The sequence below is a fragment of the Anthonomus grandis genome, chromosome 3 (assembly GCF_022605725.1).
Source record: "Anthonomus grandis grandis chromosome 3, icAntGran1.3, whole genome shotgun sequence".
Taxonomy (NCBI): Eukaryota; Metazoa; Arthropoda; class Insecta; order Coleoptera; family Curculionidae; genus Anthonomus; species Anthonomus grandis.
Genome location: NC_065548.1, coordinates 17688108 through 17708939, shown reverse-complemented (window position 1 = coordinate 17708939; position 20832 = coordinate 17688108). Strand labels below are relative to the sequence as shown.

The following is a 20832-nucleotide window of genomic DNA, read 5'->3' as shown; positions in this document are numbered from 1 at the left end:
GTCTATGGACGAAAATATTCATTTCCTTTCCTAGCTATATTAAGTACCTATTGGAACCTTGAGTACCTTCGATCGAAAGGATTGTAATTTGTTGGTTAACAATAGTTTAGTAAAAAAAATAATATGTTTTAAATTATTTTGACAATTCTGTAATAAAGCCATTCTGATTTTGGTACCCTTATAAAGCATTTTGAAAATTCCTTCTTCCTTTTCAGATAAGAGTTAGTATTTCATTAAAACGCCTTTCTTTAATAAATTCGATTAAACTCTTTTGGCTTCTATTTGAGTGTTTTTGTCTATTATAATTTATTACAATAATCCAAATTCAATATAGCCCTTTAACTAAAATTATTCAAAAGCTGCTAAACACAATTCAATTTTCCAGATTTTTTAAATGTAACTTGAAAAAATTTTATAATTGTCTTTGAATGTAAATTGTATAAAAGTTTATGAAAAATGAATACTAAAAACAAATATTTAACTTACATATGATGATGCGTTTTTACATATACCTTTAAAGAAATATTATAAAACTTGACACATCCTTTACTATCAAACAACAGACATCCTAACTCAATATATAAACCTTAAGTCGATATAGACTTTTACGTAAAACCAACTTTATACAAAATATAATATATGTTTATGGCGTCTTTTCCCCCAAAAGCAAAAAAGGTATTTGGCGCATATTTTATTACAGATACGTTCGGAGATAGGCCGATCCGTCCGAAAAACGAATATATGACAAATATTTAATAACGGGCTTTCAGTTTGGAAAAGAATTTTTTGCTAGAAATAAAAGCGATGTAAGGATAATATTGGACACGATAAAAATATAGCAAAGAAAATGTAATATGTTGTTATATTATGAAAGCAAATAAGGACAGTATCAATAATTATAGGGACAAAGGCTTATAAGAAACAAGAAATAAGAACAAAGGGAATAAATTAAGCGTAATACCAATTCCAGATCCAAATAGAATAACCGCATACATTTATCGAGAAATTTAAAGAACTAAAGTTTCACCAAAATCAATATTTATTAACAGTATATTAAAATATCAAGCGTTATTAGTAATTATCAGCGTGAATTAAATTAAATTTATCCTATTGTATTTTTTTACGGAGTGGAGTTTTAAAAATTAATATGCAACCCTTATAAGTTGTAAAAAAATATTATAAGGATACATCAAAAATTATTTTTCTGACATAGTATATCAAAAGAGTGGAGGAACCATCTTCATTCCAGACAACTCTTTTTTCAAAGTATTGCGATTCGGCAACTTAAGACTAAAGATATTATTTCAGCTATTATGCATTCACATGGAATAGGTTAAAATCACTTCGGCACAAAACTGTTATCAATTAAATTAATCCAAACACCAATTCTCTTTTCGCAAGCCATATTCCGAAGTTAGGTAATAACTTTGATCCAGGATCCAATACCATAAGTCCTTTATGCCTGTCAGAAGGGGTTTAAATTAAAGATATTCGAATATTTTAAAATAAATACATCTATAACATCTCCTAACATTATTTGCAACAATTAGCTGACTAATTTTGACAGCTTTCGAATTTTTTTAAATTCAATTAGCTCTCGTTAATAAATAAATAATAATTAATAAATTTTTCCTCCCTGTTCACGCAAGACTTCCTTAGCATTCTTTGCTCTATTTCATATAAATTGTGAATCTCTAATTTTTATGTAGTTCTGGTAGGTTTTTAAGTACTTACTAAGATAAACCGTTTATGATTTCTCTATTTTTTAGTAATTAATGATGGCTAGTACAATAGCCAAACTGCATAATACATTGAATTAAAGATGTTTTGCATTTTATTGTGAGGAGATTGACATGCTTGCGTAACTTTTATTGTCATTTTGTTTTTTTAATGCTATTTTCTACCACTTATGGCTTATATATTTTATTGTTATTATTATAGGAACTAATATTTTGGATGTTTTATGAGTTTTGTACTTTTTATTTATGTACACAAATTCGTTGTTATACATTCTTTCGAATTTTTGTTTTTTTTTTTAATTTCACTTTATTTTATAGTACTGTATGAATTAATTCTAATACCATTTACAAGATTTTTTTTGTGGTGTCTATATTAATTTTTCGATATTGCCTTTGTGATGTATGTATTTCGGAATATTTTGATGTAAAAATAAATTTATTATTATTAGATATAATTTTTTGTAAGAATTATAATAATATAGAATTATAATATTATAATAAGAATTATAATAATAATTTGATAAACATGCTGAGCTAGTCTGCATAAATACACAATAATTTGGATAATTTTTATGCTTAAAATCTTTAAATTATTACTACTGAACTGCGAAAAATATAACTACTACAAAAATTATGGTATTAAAAAATATCGTCTGTTTTTATATTAAATTTACAAGGTTTACCAACATTTTGTTTTTAGAAGGAAACAAATATGATTTTTAAATGTTATTTCATAATAATTAAAATACTTAAGACAATAAATAATTAAATATATGGCCATCTGTTGATACTTCTAATATTCACCTATAAGATACAAATTCACGGTGTCATAAAGGTATCATAAAAAATAAGTGACACGGTAGGTAATTTATCAACGTTATCTTTTTTAATTTTCACTTTAACAGGGCTGTTAAAAAATTCAAAGAATTCCCGGCGCAACCTCGCCTGCCTTGAGAAAATAATAAGGGCTAAAAATTCAATCGCGTACAATGTTACCCCGCCTATAAATAAACGGCGCGCACATTGTGGAATCTTTAATAATTTATATTTTCTTTATTAAATTTGTTAGGAGAGTGCACTGTTTAGTAAAATATTTTGGCTATTTAGTAAAGTGACCTATTAAAAATACAATATTTTTATAATAACTAACATTTACCGCATTAAAAAGGCGGAAATAGCCATAAAGGTACAAACTTAAATAATCATCATTATGCTTGAAAATATATAATAAGACTTATATGATCTTTAAATTTGGCGTCATTTGAAGCTTAATGCTCTTTACTGTAATTCGCATGCCATCATATTATATTCGTAAGCGAGTAACAAATCTTACGGAAGAGGTAAATACCGTGAGTAACTGTCGTTAATTTGAATAATATGTTTGGCATAAGATTTTTAGCTCATTCATGTATTTGCAACTGACATTTTGATGTAGAGAGAAACACTTTGAGATATCTTTAGGTACACTTTAGTGTCACCATCAATATCCAAAAAATTTGGGCAAGCAAAATGTTATTTCTGAACCATAAGACATGCCAATACAATATAAAACTTACTTCAGCATAAAGGTGCAAAGATTTTAAAATTTCATAGCATAACCTGATGATAATTAGATATTAGTAATAGCACGCAAAAAAACTCAACAAAACCTCTGTGCTCTACTTAAGCTTATACTCTAAAATCCATTCTAATAAGTAACAATATTAGGGTTAAAAAGTAATATTTTTAACCCTAATTAAAATTAAGATTTTTATAGGCTCCTAAGAGAGATCTTAATGAACTATATTAAGGCCCACAGTTTAAATTTTTTGTAGATTATTCAAAGCGATGTATCCCTCTAAATTTTTAATTAATAATCTTCAAGAAGAAGAAAATAAACACTAAGAATCCAGCAAAACTACTCTTAACGTGTAGGCAAAAAATGAAAGAAGTAAACAAGACAAGTAACAGAGCAAAAGAGAGGTGCATAGAAAATAATAGAGAAAGCGGATCCTAAAAAAGCATTTCTCTTCCAGTAGTTAGGTAAGTAGAAAAGACATATACGGGATATTTACTTCCTGAGATCTGACAAGAATATATTTATATTACTTAAGTGTAATTTTAGTTTGGATCATTTAAATTTATCTCCATTATATTTTCAGGATCGCAACTGAGAATAGAGTCCATGAGAGCTTCTGGAGATGCCCATTACTCTTAAGAAGAAAAAACTCCACCAAATGCAACAAATCAAATATTGCTTTGGTATACCGCATAGCGCCAGATGTTAACCCCGATGTTCAAAATTTAGTTGGGTAAAATATGATTCTCTCGGATTCTGTAGTTTGCCGTAGATTCTCGGTTGTACAAGACTTGGAGATTATTCATTTAAAGTCTTCTTACTTACCAAAAACATTAGGAAATATAGGTCTTGTAGACAATAAAAATTCTATAAAATATTATTAAAAACAGCCCAACTTACCTGTACCTCAAGCAGATGCTAAAGGACCGATATCTTTAAAGATGTTAATTTAATATTTTTATATAAATGGATTTAATTCAATAAAATTTTCAACTTTTCAACTACAGAACGTTTTGAAGATTTAAAAGCCTGAAAACTTAATTTAATATATGCCTTGATTAAGGCCACGAGTCATACAATAAATAATATGACTACAGGACTGATAACTTCGTTTAATGTGACTCTATATAACAACAAATTATATTAAATCGGTAAACTAGAGGTTCACCCAATTTGAACTTAAAGATGCTCGAGAGATAAGAGAGGACTGGCTGGAATTTACGATCGAAAGCGATGTATTCCGATCGATCTATCGGGTTCGATCTATCCCGAGGTGTGTTGCATAAGGCCTTCGCATTACGCAAGAAAAACATTTCCCTTTCTTTCTTCTCTTTTTTCTCATTTTAGCCAAAGCAAGCCGGGAATAGGCATAGCATTGTGATTATCACTTTAACTTAGGCTTTGCCTACGATCTTCTGTTGTAAGTTATTATAGTTCATAGGTGTTTCGGCGGGGGTTTTTTCACGACCAGTTTTCTGGGTTATGTTCTGAAGGTTATGTTTTTTTCTGCTTAATTAAACACTAGTTTTAAATATAGCTACTTTGTTGGAAAATGTTATAATTAATTTAAAAAGAGCAAACATCACTGGTGAAATCGAGCATGTGACTAACCACAAGAATGACAGCCAGAACCAGTGGCGGGGTTATTTAATATATAAAGTACACTATACGTATATGCATTGGCGTACTAATTTGCTTTGTGGAGCCCTTTATTAATATATTTAAAATAACACATAATGAAATTTATCAATAAATAAAAACAAATCTAAAAAATACGCTTTTTTAACTGGGAATCTTAAAACCCTGAATTAAACCCTGGGAACTACGGATATAACTCCTGAGTATGCCTGTGAATGTAACTTTCTCTTAAGGCCCCCTAGACGCTCAATTATATTACACAATATTATATTGGGCAATATTGTATTGATCAATATTTTTTAACCTAGACTATGCAATATTTTTGTGCAATGTCAACATCTGGTTAGTATACAATCAGTAAGCACGAAGAGCAATTGAATTATGTCTAAAAAACGGAAAGCCTGTTTGGCAATAGTTTTATATTATTCTTCTATAAAAGAACCAAAACGGCGGCGTTGGTCTAGAGATTGGTATCTTAAACGAAGTGAATTTACAAGCGAAAATTTACTGTGCGATTTAAAGTTGAGTGAACCGAATGATTACCAAAATTATTTACGTATGAATAACGACTCATTCAATGAATTGTTGAAAATTATATCACCACTAATTTTAAAACAAAATACGGTGATGAGAAGTGCTATCTCATCTAAAGAACGGTTAACAACAACACTGCGACTTTTAGCAACATAATGAAGTTTTGAAGACTTAAAATTTAGTTCTGCGATAGCACCACAAATTATCAGTGGAATTATTTTGGAAATATGTGAAGCTATAATAACAAAATTGCAGAAATACATTCAGGTAAGGAAATATTTTTTATGTTATCAGAAAAATGTAAATTAATGGTAATACATTTTTATTTAGCCGAGTAATTTGAAAAATATGTAGCAACACTGTCAATTGAACTTGAAAACTGCTCCGTTTGCCCTTGTGAAAATGTCGGTTGCGGCGACAGCGGTGACAAGAGTGGTGTAGTAGTTACAAATGACCAATTGAATCTTTCTAGCTGCTGAGGTTGGTGTTGAAAAGCTGCCGATGTATTTAAAGGTTCATTGATTTTCACGGAGTTTTAATGTAAAGTACCTAACTGTCCTCTATACAAAATATCGTTGATCGCATTTTTTGCATAAATTTGTTGCTCTGAATTCATCTTTTTTAATTCATTCTCCCATGTTATTCCGATGTTTTCGTATTCATCTGAGCGTTGTAAATACTCATATGCCAAATTTAGTAAATGTTTTTAAGAGGGTATCGATTGTCTTTTTGCTGGCGGTCGCTCTATAGCTTGTTTTGGCCTCTGGTTAATATTTATATCTTCCTTCTAAAACAAAAATACAATATTTTTACAAAACTCAAATAATTGAAAGTAAAGGGCGAAAAAACAGTCTGCTATTTTCACAGATAATATTTAGATACTTTTGTTGCTTTATGCTACAGCTACAGCTCCTTCAAATTAAATGTAATTTTACTAATATGTTTATTTATATAATTTTAGATTCCAAAAAATTCTGAAGAATGGTTTACAGTTGCCAAAGGATTTGAAAACAGATAGAATTTTCCACATTGCGTTGGCGCCATAGACGGCAACCATATTGCCATACAAAAGCCAAAAGGATCTGGGTCTGAGTACTACAACAATAAACAATTTTTTTTGTATTGTATTAATGGGCATCGTAGATTCAAATTATGAATTTCTTATGCTAGATATTGGAGCTAATGGACGCATGTCAGGTGGAGACGTGCTTCCAAATACTAAATTTAGACAGTTGCTGGAAAATGAAGAATTAAATCTTCATCCTCCAAGAATATTACCCAACAGTAATTATCAATTGTCATTTGTTTTTGTGGGGGATGAGGCATTTGTACTAAAATATAATTTTATGAAACCTTTTCCACATACAAATTTAACACGAGACGAAAGAGTATTTAATTATAGGTTATCTCGTGCCCGAAGAATTGTGGAAAACACATTTGGTATATTAGTGTAGCGTTTTAGATTACTTTTGACGATGATTAATTTATCACCTGAAAAAGTACAAATAATAGTCTTAGCTTGCTGCTATCTTTACAAATTTCTGAGAGGCAAAATGAAATGCCAGTATACAGATATATCAAAAAGCAATCATTCCGACAATAGTACAAATATTAATATAGAACAAACCCAGTTACATTCCCTACAGCCCTTACGAGGACGAAACGCATCAATTTCTGCAAAAAATGTGAGACAAAAGTTCTGTGATTACTTCAATAACGAAGAGAAAGTCTCCTAGTTGTTTAAAATTAATATGTAATATGTAATAAATAAATAGGACTTTGTCTTTCACTTACCTCTGCCTCTGATGTATTTTGCTCATCCATGTCCAAATTTCCTTTCTTCTCATTTATTTTTTAGGTTTCTATCACTGTACTCTGTACTTTTAATTTTCCATAAAGCTGGATATTCGCGATATAGTTGCAAAAACTTAATGATAAATTCACGGTCTTCATTACGCTTCGCCATAGTACCGTTAACTCAAATGAACTGACCAAAATAAATAATTGTACAACCTTCTCCCTACACGCACAAATGATATATTGCGCAATTAATTTCAAACACGTTCAATTTTTTTTGAGTACTTGCGCGGTTAACACAATATTGTCTTTAGACGCACAATAATATCCCATTATCCCATATTAATAATATCCCATATTGGACAAACCCCAATATTGTGCAGTATAATTGAGCGTCTAGGGGAGCTCTTAGAGAGAATTGATACTCTTAAAGGAATAAATGCAGTATTACTACATACACGCATTTGTAGGAGTAAGAAACCGATTGAATTTTCGGGAGCTTAAACATTTAAAAGTTTGTAATTCTATGTTGCACAAAAGGAAGAAACTAAATATTTAGTAAATTTGATTTTATTATACCTAGATTAACAAGTCCAATAATCTTTGGATATAGCTCACCAGAAAACTTTAAAAACAAGAGCTATTCATAATTAACTTATTTATGTTTAACAATATAACTAAATTGCTAAAAAAAACTTCTAAACCTTAATTTTCAAGAGAGTTTTTTTGTTAATCATTTTTTTCTGAAGTCCAACTGAAAAAGCAAACTTAAGCTTAATTAGCCTCATTTGGTATTTTCCGTTGTTTTTAGTTCTCATGCCTATTATATTTATCATTTAAATTTATGTAGAAAAAAGACGACTTCTCATTTTATCTAAATATAACGTTTATTTCATTCGTAGTACAATTATTATAAACTATAGTTTATACTTGGAAAATGAACAGAAAAGTGTCGAAAAAACTAACAGGTCAAGTAGTAAACGTATTTAAGATTTGAGAGATGAAAATTCGAAATTTTAATTTAATATATGCCTTGATCAGGGCCACGAGTTACACAACACATGATATGTCTAAAATATAAGATGAACGCTTACCACTTGATTAATTCAAAATTAATACGCTATTAACAAACTTATTAGTTATAAGATTTATTATTATACACATTGTTACATCCACTTTACAACTTTTATAGTCCAAATCTGCTGAAACATGTATGCCATTTTTATTATTTGGACTATAAAATATAATATATTATTAATTATTATACTTAGAATAATACAATATGAAAGTTTGTTAAAAAACAGTTTTTACTGCTTTCTTAAATCTAAACAAAAAAAGCAGAAGCTATATTTAACGTTAATAAATTTTATGAAATGTAGCTTCTACTAAAAATCTTAAGTTATTCTCTTTTTGGTTTAAATATTGAGTAAACTAAAAATTAGTTTATAGAAGGCGCATGTAATAAAAACAAATTATAAACATTTTGCTACTCAGTAATTTAACATATGTTAGATAATAAAATAAATAGTTGTTCCTCATTGAGGAAAAAATTTTAATTAGTGACAGAGTATACGTAGCTACACAGTAAAGCGAAAATAAAGTCCCGTTTATACCATAGTGACAAAATATGGTCTAGAAAATATAGTTAATTTTTTAAATGATAGTAAGGTTACTTGTGCGAAAGACAAATTATTTAAATTTTAAATTAAACATTTTATTATTATTTTAATATTTTACCTCGTTAATATTTTTAGGTCTATTTAGAATTTGATTTATTGTGTTTAGAATATTAACTATTTTTTCTCGGCGTATAAATAAGTTTTCTTAGTGAATAAGACCAGCCCAAAATATGTACAAAAATGAAAAGAAAAAATATTTAAACTGGTTAAAAAAGCCAAACTACATTGATTGTCTACATGGAAAAAAGTAATATTTAAGCATTAGATTTATATTTTTCTACAAATCTATTTGTATAAGCACATAAAAAACACACATGCATATTTGACTTGAAGTTTCAGTCAAAATACGTCTACAAATTTCTTATACGAATAACTTGCACATCCATTGTTCTTCACAGGGACTGGTCAGTAATCTTTTATTAACACTTTTTGATCGGCTAGTGTATGTTATAAAAAATTTGCTATAGGGAGAAAAAATTGGCGTTTTTTTTTTAATTAATTAAACACTGAAATGAAAATTAGGATTTTTCTAGAACTAATATGGTAATTATAATAAGTTATTTTTATATTATGGTTAAAATAATTAAAATTATTGCAAAGAAAACAGTATTTAGGTTATATAAGTAGTCCTAAAAAATTACCCACCAAAAAAATTACGTAGATTATTTTGCAAATGAATATGAATATATAATGGTATGTTCTTAAGGTCAGTAGACTGACCGAATAAAAACAACTTGGATTTTGCTCATTAGTTTAGTAACCAATAACACCAAAAAAATACGTTTATTATTTAATTTTAGCAAATTATTATGAAAATTTACCAATATAGTGAACATTTCATGCGCACCCAGTAAATGCAATTCTACTAATATATAAATGTGTAAGGCAATTTGACAATACTTTAAATATTAACGAAATGTTTCCAAACTTATAAATAAACAGGAAGTTAGTCCACATATCCGAAATATACACGATATTATTGAATTATGTAAACAAGTTTTAACCAAGGAACTCTTAGCCAATTTTAAGATGAGAAGTTCGTATGAATATTGGTTCGCAATTTCTTTAATGCCAAGCTAGAAGATATTAGAATTGAAAGAGAGATTTATTTGCTTGGTATACCCTAGAATGCATTCATTTTGCTTGTTTTACAAATCATAATGACCGGGCAGATAAAGATGAAGTTATTCACTAATTTTCCAAAAATTGTATGCTGAATGAAGAGATTTTTTCAAAAGCTCTTCACTTAAGTCAAGACCTAGAAAATAATTAAAATAACTTTTCTGGTTAAATAACTTAACAGCTGTCAAATATATAAATAATAAGAAAATATAGTACGTATAATTTCTTTATCTCAAACTTTTGTCTCATGTCAATTATATTGCGAGCCACCCAGAAGAAATAAAAAGTGGATCTAAATATTACAAAGAACTGCTTACAAAGAACTTGCCTGGAAATTATGAAATATTATGAACCATATATAAGAAATAATTAAAGATATCACAAGGATGTAAAAAATTTAAAATTAAAATAAAACATTAACAATCAATGATTATTTATTTTAGAATAAAAAAAAGTTCTATCAATTTTTCATTGGAAATTAATCATACAAAACTTCTTTTGCTTATTTGCAAGTAGCGTTTTTTTCTAATTACCCACTCCTCTACCTACCCTCCTGTACCTACCTACCTGTCGTATTTACTGAATAAGTAAACTACGAACCACCACTGTTTTTCAGGGTATAAGCATCCAATTATATATTACCGCCCTTCAAGAAAAACGATCTAAACGGAACATGATTATCTTATTTTTAGGGTGGTGTTGGGCCTCGAAAGGATTTAGCTGGAAATCGACTTTTATCGGCAATATGCTGCATACTTCGAAATATTTCTATTATAATGTTGGATTTTTCATACAAAATTTTTCTTGTCATAAAATGCTAAAAAAAGCACCTTGGCGCCCCACACATGGTACGATTCTAACTATGCTTATAGTAATTAATTTCTATTTCCGGTTTACCGTCTAACTCAATGACCATATCGAACATCCTGTAACATATTTTCCATCATTTATTGATGATACTGTCGATAAAATATAAGTTTTCAAAATCTTTAATTTTAAAACAAGAATTAATAAATACGACGTTTTCTCGCTCTTTGATCTTAAAGATGTTTGCTTGACAAGTTGTATCTGAAATAAATATAGGGAATCTGTAATATTATATTTTAATTTTACCAGATACCCTCTAAGATTAACAATTGAATAAAATGCATTGCAATCTTACCTTACAAAGCTACGATAAAAAATTATGTAACCAACTTTCTTTTAACTTTTTCGAAAATTACATATAAATCAAGAGCTATTAATATTTTTTAGAAAAATGAGTTAATCTAGTTAAAAGCAGCTCTACTGAAAAATTGTAGGTACACGCAATACTAATAAAAATAGTTAGTCTTAAGCAAATTTACAAAATTAGGATTTCAAAAAAACTTCATCTGTAACCAAACCATTTAAATATCTTATACGTCAACTTTTACCTATAATTCTACTAGTGCTTGGCAGTGTATAAAACATAATTTTTAACTCCCTATAGCAATAACACATGGTTTAAGTTTGTAGTTCAATAACGGCACTGTCGATTACTACAACCGTTCTCAGTCTTCAGTGGTTGCCCCGACAATAACCCGACAACCCATTTTTGGCAAAGATATACATTAAAGTGACCATATTTTTTACAGTTATTGCCAATTGAAGTACTCCTTGTTGCACGATCGGGCGCTTCCACACCATTTTGTTTCGGTCAACGGCGGACACTGTCTGCCACCCCTTCTGGCATGTTTTATCACTTCTCTTTTCCGTTGCATCTCGCCTATGCCGCAGGATTTACTGCATGGACTCCATTCAGACCACTGTGATACTCTGCAGTCGCGTGGGGCGCCTATAAAAAACGAAATAGTGTTTGATTAAAAAAAACAAATGCACCGGGTAATCTTTTGAGAGATAAAGCAGGTTTATGTGTAAATTTTTTTTCATGTTTCGGTTTCATTTTTATTGCTTTGCAGGTTTATAACCGAAATTGATGGCATTGGAAAGCTTTAGAGGTATAGGAGTTTAAAAGATTTAATAGAGGGCTGATTTATTTTTATTTCAAGTTCCTTCTGATATTAATAATGTGTGATAATTTTCAAATAATTTAGCATAAAATTGGAAACTTGCTACACTTTTGCATCATAAGGCAATATTACTAGAGCCGCATAAAGAGTAACCTATATGTCAAGTAGTTTAAGCAAGAGCCTTCGAATACTATTATTTTCAAGGATTTCTTTTAAAATAGCGTGATCAACGATGTCGAATGCCTTTGCCAAATCTATAAATACACATTTAGTTTATCCACTCCATCTATATTTAAGTGAATAGTGTTAACTAGCTTGGCACTAGCTGTACATACTCGGTTGACGCATGCTCTCTAAACGCGCATTGATAAGGATTTTTTTTTTTTGGGAATCTTACTAACAGAACTTATAATACATATAAGTCGATCGTTATTTATAGTTTGTTCTGATCCTTATTTGTAAATTGATTTAAATACTGTAGCATTTTTATTGCTTGCTTTTATAACATAGTAATTTAATATTGTATGAAAATATTACTGATCGCAACATCTAGTGTAAAGTGGATTAATGGCATTGTAAAAAATTAGAACTCCTAGATGGCCTTAGCTGCTCTTCGTTTTAATTTTAAGCAAGTATCAGGTTGTTTTTCTCTCTCTATCTCTCTGACTAAAGTGATTTTTCTATCTGTCTGTTCTTTGCCATTGGTCACGTACGCCATGCTCAAGTTAACTTTTTATGTATTGGCATTTTCAATACGGCGTTTTTCCTATAATTTGAATCTAAGTGGGGCAACGTTGTATTGTCAATTCTTGCAAGACTGGGCCTGCGTGAGATTATCAATCTAAGAGGTACCCAGAAATTGCGTTTTGCCTTTCTTTCTAAATGGAGTGCTCTTCAGGTAAACAAATTCAATTTCTCGAGGTTGGGATTCGACCTCATGGTTACTTATAGCAACACTAGCCACGTAATGTGAAAATTTTTTTAAATAGTATATATGTATTATTACTGATAGTATTATATACAGATCGTGTTTGGGTTCGTTACTTATAGGAAACGGCATAGAGACGAAATTTTGCAACGTCGCGCATGTACGAGTGCCTGCGACAGAGCACCGCCTCGGCCGGCCCAAAGACGGATTTAATAAACATCTGACTTTCGTGGGAGCTGCGTCATTTGGCGACAAAATGTCCCAAAATATTACGCGAAAATTCAGGCATTTTTAAAATATTTTTATTCTAATGCGGGTTTTACAGACATGACAATGTGTAAAACCCGCATAGAATTGTAATCTTAAAATGTTTAATATGCTGTGTTTTGTATAATGAAAATTAAAGCGTTATTTTAATAAAAAATAAAATATCAACTCTGATAAAAATATAATAAAAAATCAGAAATAAAACACTAATGAACAAACTTAACAACATATCATTTTTTAAATTAAAGGCTCAAATAAACCGCCTTCTTTCGCTAAACAAAAACTTAACCTATCGTAAAAGCTATTTCGCACCTCCAAAAGAGTTTCAGGTAAAATGGAATTGGCACCTTCGACAATTTTATTTCCCAAGTCCTCTTAATTTGTTGGCCTACTAAATTCATGCTTGTAAATGGTCTCCTTAAGGTAACCCCACAGATAAAAGTCATTTGGAGACAAATCTGGAGATCTAGGAGGCCATTTAATATCACCAGTCTTACTAATAAGGCGGCTAGGAAAAGTATTTGTTAATAATTCTTTTACCCTAGCCGCGTTATGAGCAGGACAGCCATCTTGCTGAAAATAAACCGATCCCAGGTCTACATCAGGTAGGATTTGAATGGCAGGAAGAACTTTGTTTTGCAGCAACTCAAGGTACTTTTGGGCGTTTAAAGTGCCATCAATAAAAAATGGCCCTATAACATTGTCGCCCAAAATACCTGCCCAAACATTCAATTTCAGAGGATACTGGGTACGAAACTGAAAACTTCTGTGCTCCTTTTCTTGAGATCAATAACGAACAATGGAAGGATTGTGTTTGCCATGTAATGGAAAAGAAGATTCAACAGAAACAAAATATTAAAAAAAAAAATATTTGTTTTCATTTTCCTTTTCCATCATGGTTTCACAAAATTCCATTCTTTGCCACTGGTCTTCAGGAAATATTTCCTGAGTTTTTGAATACTTGAAACATTTGTACCCTTATTTTTTCCAGATACGAGCAACAGTTTTATTGCTCATTCCCAGTTCCTCTCCAACACTTCTAGTGGAACATGTCGAATAAAGTTCTAGGGTACTGCAAACCATTTCTTCCCGCCGTTCTATATCCTGGACCACTTCAACAGGTGGTTCTTGACGTTTTGTGTGGCATTTTTTACAATCTTGAAGACAAAAAGATGTCTCAAAATTTGTAACCACATTTAAAACCGTTCTTCAACAATTAATCGGTCTATTCTCAAATGTTACTAAAAACAAATCTCTACATTGTACTGCCGAATTGCCTCCATAAAATCATTTAATTAGTTGAACTCTTTCGGAAGGGGTATAAACAGCCATAGTGAAAAAAACACGAAAATAATGCTCAAAAATTATTAATGTAACGTGCAGTAACACAGCAAAGTGAGATCTGCTGACTCCCGGTTCAAAAAATAAAAATTAATAACGAAAAATTCCGCCGCCTGCAAGCCGCAACCAAGCGGTGTTGCCATTATTTTGATAATACGTAGCTCACGATAACACGACCTGTATAAGCAATCACATTAAAAGGTATATTTATTTTATTTGATTTACTACATACATGATGTACATTGTACTGTGCGGTAGATTGCTGACTTTGACCAAAGGATAGTTACATACTGGCGGCTTATTGATTTTTTTATGCTTTATAACTTTGGTGTATAGAGTTTTGATTTCAAGGGTTGTACTTTAAAAAGAAACTGCCTGATAATTTTTATAACAATGATTTATTTATTTGAGTGAAAGGTTAGATAATGAATATTAAGCAGAAATTACATATTTCTATAATATAGTAGCGTTAATAATTGAAGCTTATTTTATGTTTTACTATACGTTACATTTCTTTACATCCTTTTTGTTTATGTAAGAACCAATTTCCCAGTTAAAGGTTCTTCCGACTGCACTTTAAATAAACACATCAAACTGGATGGCGCCCATAATTTAAACGGTAAACATCTATAAAATAATTTATACCAACCCATCACCAATTAGCATTCTTTAGACTAATAAGCTGCCGAGCATAAGTGCCACTCTATTAAAGACTTTCAACATCAGTCCATTTTTATAAAAAATAGAAATCTAATAAAAAGTGGCTACATTAGATTTGAAGATCATAGACACGATTTAAAAAACTATTGATAAACATGATATGAAAAACAGGTAGAAGTCGCAGAAAATCTTTTTGAGGATTAAAGATTGGAGGTCACGTATTTACTATTGGAAGAAGCTAAAGGATTACTTATACTTATCCATAAGGTAGAACTAGCAATAAAACAAAAAAGCAGTGGGACCAGATAACATAGAGGATGAATTTCTAAAGCTATTGGATGATAATGAAATAGCCTGAATTGCCAACATCTTTAATAGAATCTTTTACTCTAGAAAAATCCCAGGAAAATGGCGGCAATCAGAATTTATAGTATTGCCCGAAAAACCTGGAGCAAAACAAATGCAAAATATATCGGACCATCAGTCTGCTGAGTCATATGCTAAAATTGTTTCTTAAAAGCATTTACAGAAAAATTTACAACAAATGCAAAGAACAGATATTCGAAAACCAATTTAGTTTTATAAATGCAGTCAGAATAAGAGAGGCACACTTTGGAGTTCAAGTCCTAATCCAGAGATGCAGAGACGTCAACTGTGATATCTACGCATATCTAATTGAATATGAAAAAGCATTTGGTTGCGTTTAACATCAAAAAATGATCAATATCCTGGAAAAGGTCGGCTTGGACGATAAAGATATCAGATTAATTTCAAATCTCTACTGGAATCAGACGGCATGCTTTATGAAAATCGAATGAAACAGATGAAAATGCAACGTGGGGTCAGACAGAGATGTGTCCTCTTGCCATTGATATTCAACTTATATTCCAAAAAATGTTTGAACGAATCCATTAACGGAGTAGAAGAAAGTATCCTTTTGAACAGTATTATACTGAATAATATTCGATACGCCGATGATACCATATATCCAATAGCAGATAGCTTCGAAGCACTGCAAAGGTTAATGGACCATATCATATATAGTCAACAATATGGACTTAATATTAACGTAAAGAAAACGAAACAGATATTCATCAGCAAAAGATATATAAATAGAGATCACCTTTATATCGATGGAATTCGAATTGAAAGGTAGCATAATACTGTTCAACAATATTGCTTGGAAGATGGTACCTTGCAATCATCATAAATGTCCAATGAAACAGTGCACAAGAAATAAAATTTCGTATAGGAAAATTAAAGACGATATTTCACAAAATGAGTGTGATTCAAAGTCACAACATATCTCTTAAAACAAAAGCACTTTAGCTGCTATGTCTTTTCTGTTTTATTGTATGGCGTAAAATCCTTGACACTTACAGAAGCCACCGCTAAAAATCTAGAAAAATGCTCGAATGCCGAGACATTAGGATTGATACTCCCTATTGCAAACTATAATACAAAGAAATTATTGGGTAAAAGAGGTCGCGGAAGAAGAAGAACAGCATGATTGTGGAACCTATGAACTCGGCTTGGAAAAAAGTCAGTAAAACTATTTCGCGCTGTTACAAAAAAGTTATAATTGCCAACATGATTGCCAACAGCCCAAACGCATAGGTACTTAAAGAACAAGAAGAAAAAGGTTTGATCATAGCTTTTTTAAGACTTTTGAGAAATGGCCAATTTCTAGAACCTTATTTATTAAATGAAACTATTGGCTTGGTTAATTAATTATTTACTGTCCTTTAATATTTCACTTCGTAAGTATTTAAAGCCTAGTGACTTCTTATTCTTTAGTGTACCTACTGTTTTATCAACCTCTGTTTTATTTGTAGCTTACTTCTTTTTATCTACTTTTTTCTTAATAAACAGGTAATCAAAGTAAAAATCATTTTGCCAGGCAACTTATTGAAATCCTGAATCATTTAGATAATAATTTCCCTAATTTAACCTATTCATATTTGATGAATTCTAAAATAAGCCTAGTAAGATTTCAATTATCCTGAGTTAAACCAAAATTAAATATTTACTACGCTATTAGACTAATTATTACTTTATTATGGCCTTGATTATCTAAACTGATGTATGTAACGAATTTTAAAATATTTTTTTCTCAAATAGTAAATAAATCCTAATTGCCCTGATAAAGAAGGCACACCTTCTACTGAATACTTTTAGAATCTTTGTCTTCATTCTAAATTGTGGTTTGTTCATAACTCGAAATGATTTTGAGGTTCAAAGGCAATGTTTTACAAAAATATTAATTGAATCACTATTATTCTGCCTACAAAACTTTCTTATTATTGAACTCCAGTAAGATCTCTATCAAAAAGATCTTAGAAAAATAGGGCTCAGATCATGGAGGTAATAAAAAAAATTAAATACACTAATACTTACGGTATCTCTTTGAATTCTTTTTCAATTTCTTGTACTTCTTTTGGGCTTGATCTTTTTGATTTAGGTATGAATCCGCAATACTACTTAAGATAGCTTCCTTGTTTCCCTTTGGTACTACAGCTGGAAAACCAGATGGAGATGGCAGGGTTATATCGTTGGGATGGCTGAAACAAAAAAATCCCTTTTATATATTCATTAGTATGACACTCTTAATAAATTAGGCTTGAATTATAAAATCATGTGGAAATCTATAAAAAAACATAATTATTAGAGTTTTAAGTTGCATGATTTACATTAATATCTAACATTAAAGTGTTTTTTTTAGTCCTGTTCGCATAGACCTCAGAAAGCTAGTAAGCAGAAATATGAATTAAAAGTCTCATAGTTCTCATCTATCTTTGTAATATTGGGGAATTAATTAATCAAATTTACATTTAATAATTCATATTAAATTACATTTAGAGATTAAAAAAGTAGTTCCCAATACCAATTTCGAAAATACATTAAACAATACCTGATTAAATCGGTTCAATAAATGCAAAGTAATTAAAAATTTACCGTCATAATATAAATATGATGTTCGAAGGAAACATAACAAATTATTATAATGAAATGTTTGTTAAAATTTAATTAAATTATATTTTATTTATTTAATAAGTAATTATTTATAATTTTTGACATGCATTTAATCTAACTGATCAAACTCTATCAAAACAATATACATTTACGATTAAACTTTCCGAACAATAAAACTTTTTTTTGAAAAAATAACATTTAAAATATAAAAAAAATAAGGTTCAATGTAGCAAATGGTACGCTTAACTTGGAGCAACTTTTCCTTAGCCGAGCCTTACTTTAACACAGAATATATTTTTTAATAAAGCCTAATATTTATAACCCCCATCTTTGATATATTTGTATATTCTTAAACCCCAAAATTTGTGGTATACGTTAACTCTGAATCCCTTCTATTCCCTAATTAAACTACAAACATTTGATTGCTACTATCCCGTTCATACCCTGGAATAAATATAAATTTGGTCCCCTCTCTCGTCAGCAGATAATATGTTGCGCCAATACCGTACAAATGACATTTGGAATTCTATGGATATTCCGAATCGTAGTATTTCTCCCATTTACCCGGGCCATGCCAACGGAGTTTGTTTGATATCCCGACATATGCGGCTTGGGAGTTTAAACCATTTGTTGTTAACTGATGTACATTCCGACATTCCAAATAGACTTTATAGTTTAGTAGGGGTCGATAAAATAAACAAATTGTGGCTCCGGTTGTTTCAATGTTAGCAAATCGAAAATTGTGTTTGATTCTTGGTTTATTGATAAAACCTAGTATGCAGAAAATCTTCTATTAACTTTGTCAATATGTGTATTAATTATTTTATAAGCAAATATTTTTTTTATACTAGCCTATATTATTGACTTTTTTCTTTACAATAATGCCCTTAAAGCAGTAACTGTGATACCCTAGTTAAAATCAGGTTGCTTCAAATTTAAGAATTTATTTTTTTACAATTTGCATAAAACTGTGTTTATTTTTTTCCACAATGAAATAAATAGATTTGCCTGTGTCTTGCCTACAAAATTGTAAAAATTAAAAACTCTACAATTTTGTTTGCTTTATTTTACGGTTTATACAAATTGTTTATTATTTACGTCAAAAAATATTTAACAGGTTACCATCAAGTCCAATATTTAATTCTAAAAATATGCCTTTCATCTTTTTTATTTTAAAAATGATTCATTTTGTCTTGCTTTAGTATTTATAAATTTAAGATGTTTCTTAATGATGCGCATGTTTGTAATAAAAATATATATTGCAGCTCTAATGATAGCATACCATTTTTAGGACCGAACCATCCTAGTCTAATATACATCTTTAAAATAATAATAAAGCTGTGACTATTCAAATCAAATTTTGTACTCTCATATTTGATATAGGTATATAGGAGCGAGGTGTCGTTTTTACGTTTCTTAATTTAGAACCTCTAATGGTATATTGGAGTGTGGAGTCTGGCCTGAATAATACATTTAACTTCTGACTGGGGAAAGATCTAAGACAAAGGTTCCAATTGATTTCCGCATCATCTGTCAACCAGCCACTACCTGATTATTCTTTGTCTAATTTTCCGTTTCTATGGATGCATCGTGGGACATAGTTAGATACCACCAATGACTATTCTCCAAAAGAGAACTTCTCGCTACATTACACAGGTATGGGTGAATATATCATTGTATATACTGGAATACCTTCAGTATATGTAGTATAGGAATACCTTCAGAGCTTAAAAATCGGTTTGAATGGTCACAGCAGCTTAGGCCATAATTTTCTTCCCAAGGGAACTCCTACTTAGAACGCTCGACTGGTGTCAAGAGAGAGGAAGAATTTTTAAGAAAATCAAACGACAAAGAATACTCTCGTGTTCACTGGGTGATGCATATTGCGAAAGTTCAACCCCTGGTATTAGAGAAATATTTATAGATATCATACTAAATTGCAATATTGCCAAATGAGTTACAGTTTTGCTAGTATATTTGCAAGTCCGGTTATGAATATCCAAAGGAAGCTCTTTATGTGGTAGTATAATGAACTGCATAGCTACTGACTAGTGAATGTTCGATTCCAGACCAGGAGAAAAAGAATTAGGGGAGTGGACTGTTCCCAGGGACAGTTGTACCTGTAAAGGTATATATTTTTACATCAATAAGTTATTTATACCGAAATATTTATATCGGGGAATACATATTAATGCTGGATGGGCTACTAAAGGACATGTCTTCTAGTACATTAATGACTTATAAATATTATAATTTTTGCTTTTTTTATTTTGTAAGTTTTATCATGCGCCGCAGTAGAAAGGCCAATTTCCACTAAGAAGGCACTGGAGGCAGCAGGTAGAAGTTTTGCTAAATAAGAAACCAATACGAATTGCTTTCAAAAATATAATATCTTAGAATCTGCTGTGGGTCGATATAATTAATTAAAGCAAACCAAGACAGTAACAATATTTTTTCATATAAACCTCGATTTGATTTCCATCGAATATTCTCAGCAGAGAAACAAGAACAACTAATTAAATAACTAAAACAAACTGCACATATTCATTATGGTTTAACGATCTATCAGGCAAGGAAACTATGACTATGCAAAAGCCAATTATAA

The 20832-nt window shown here is 30.3% G+C and overlaps 1 protein-coding gene across 1 annotated transcript in view; it reads right to left on the bottom strand.

Annotated features, from left to right (window-relative positions):
* Positions 1-8134: 8134 nt before the first annotated feature.
* The window catches only part of LOC126733831 (uncharacterized), a 386442-nt gene continuing 373744 nt past the window's right edge, over positions 8135-20832 (bottom strand). Inside the window, exons 6-7 of the mRNA XM_050437246.1 lie at positions 17652-17815; positions 8135-11883 (exon numbers count right to left, since the gene is read on the bottom strand). Coding sequence (XP_050293203.1) covers positions 11684-11883; positions 17652-17815 — 364 coding nt within the window. The 3' untranslated portion in view covers positions 8135-11683. The remainder of the gene's footprint in view (positions 11884-17651; positions 17816-20832) is intronic.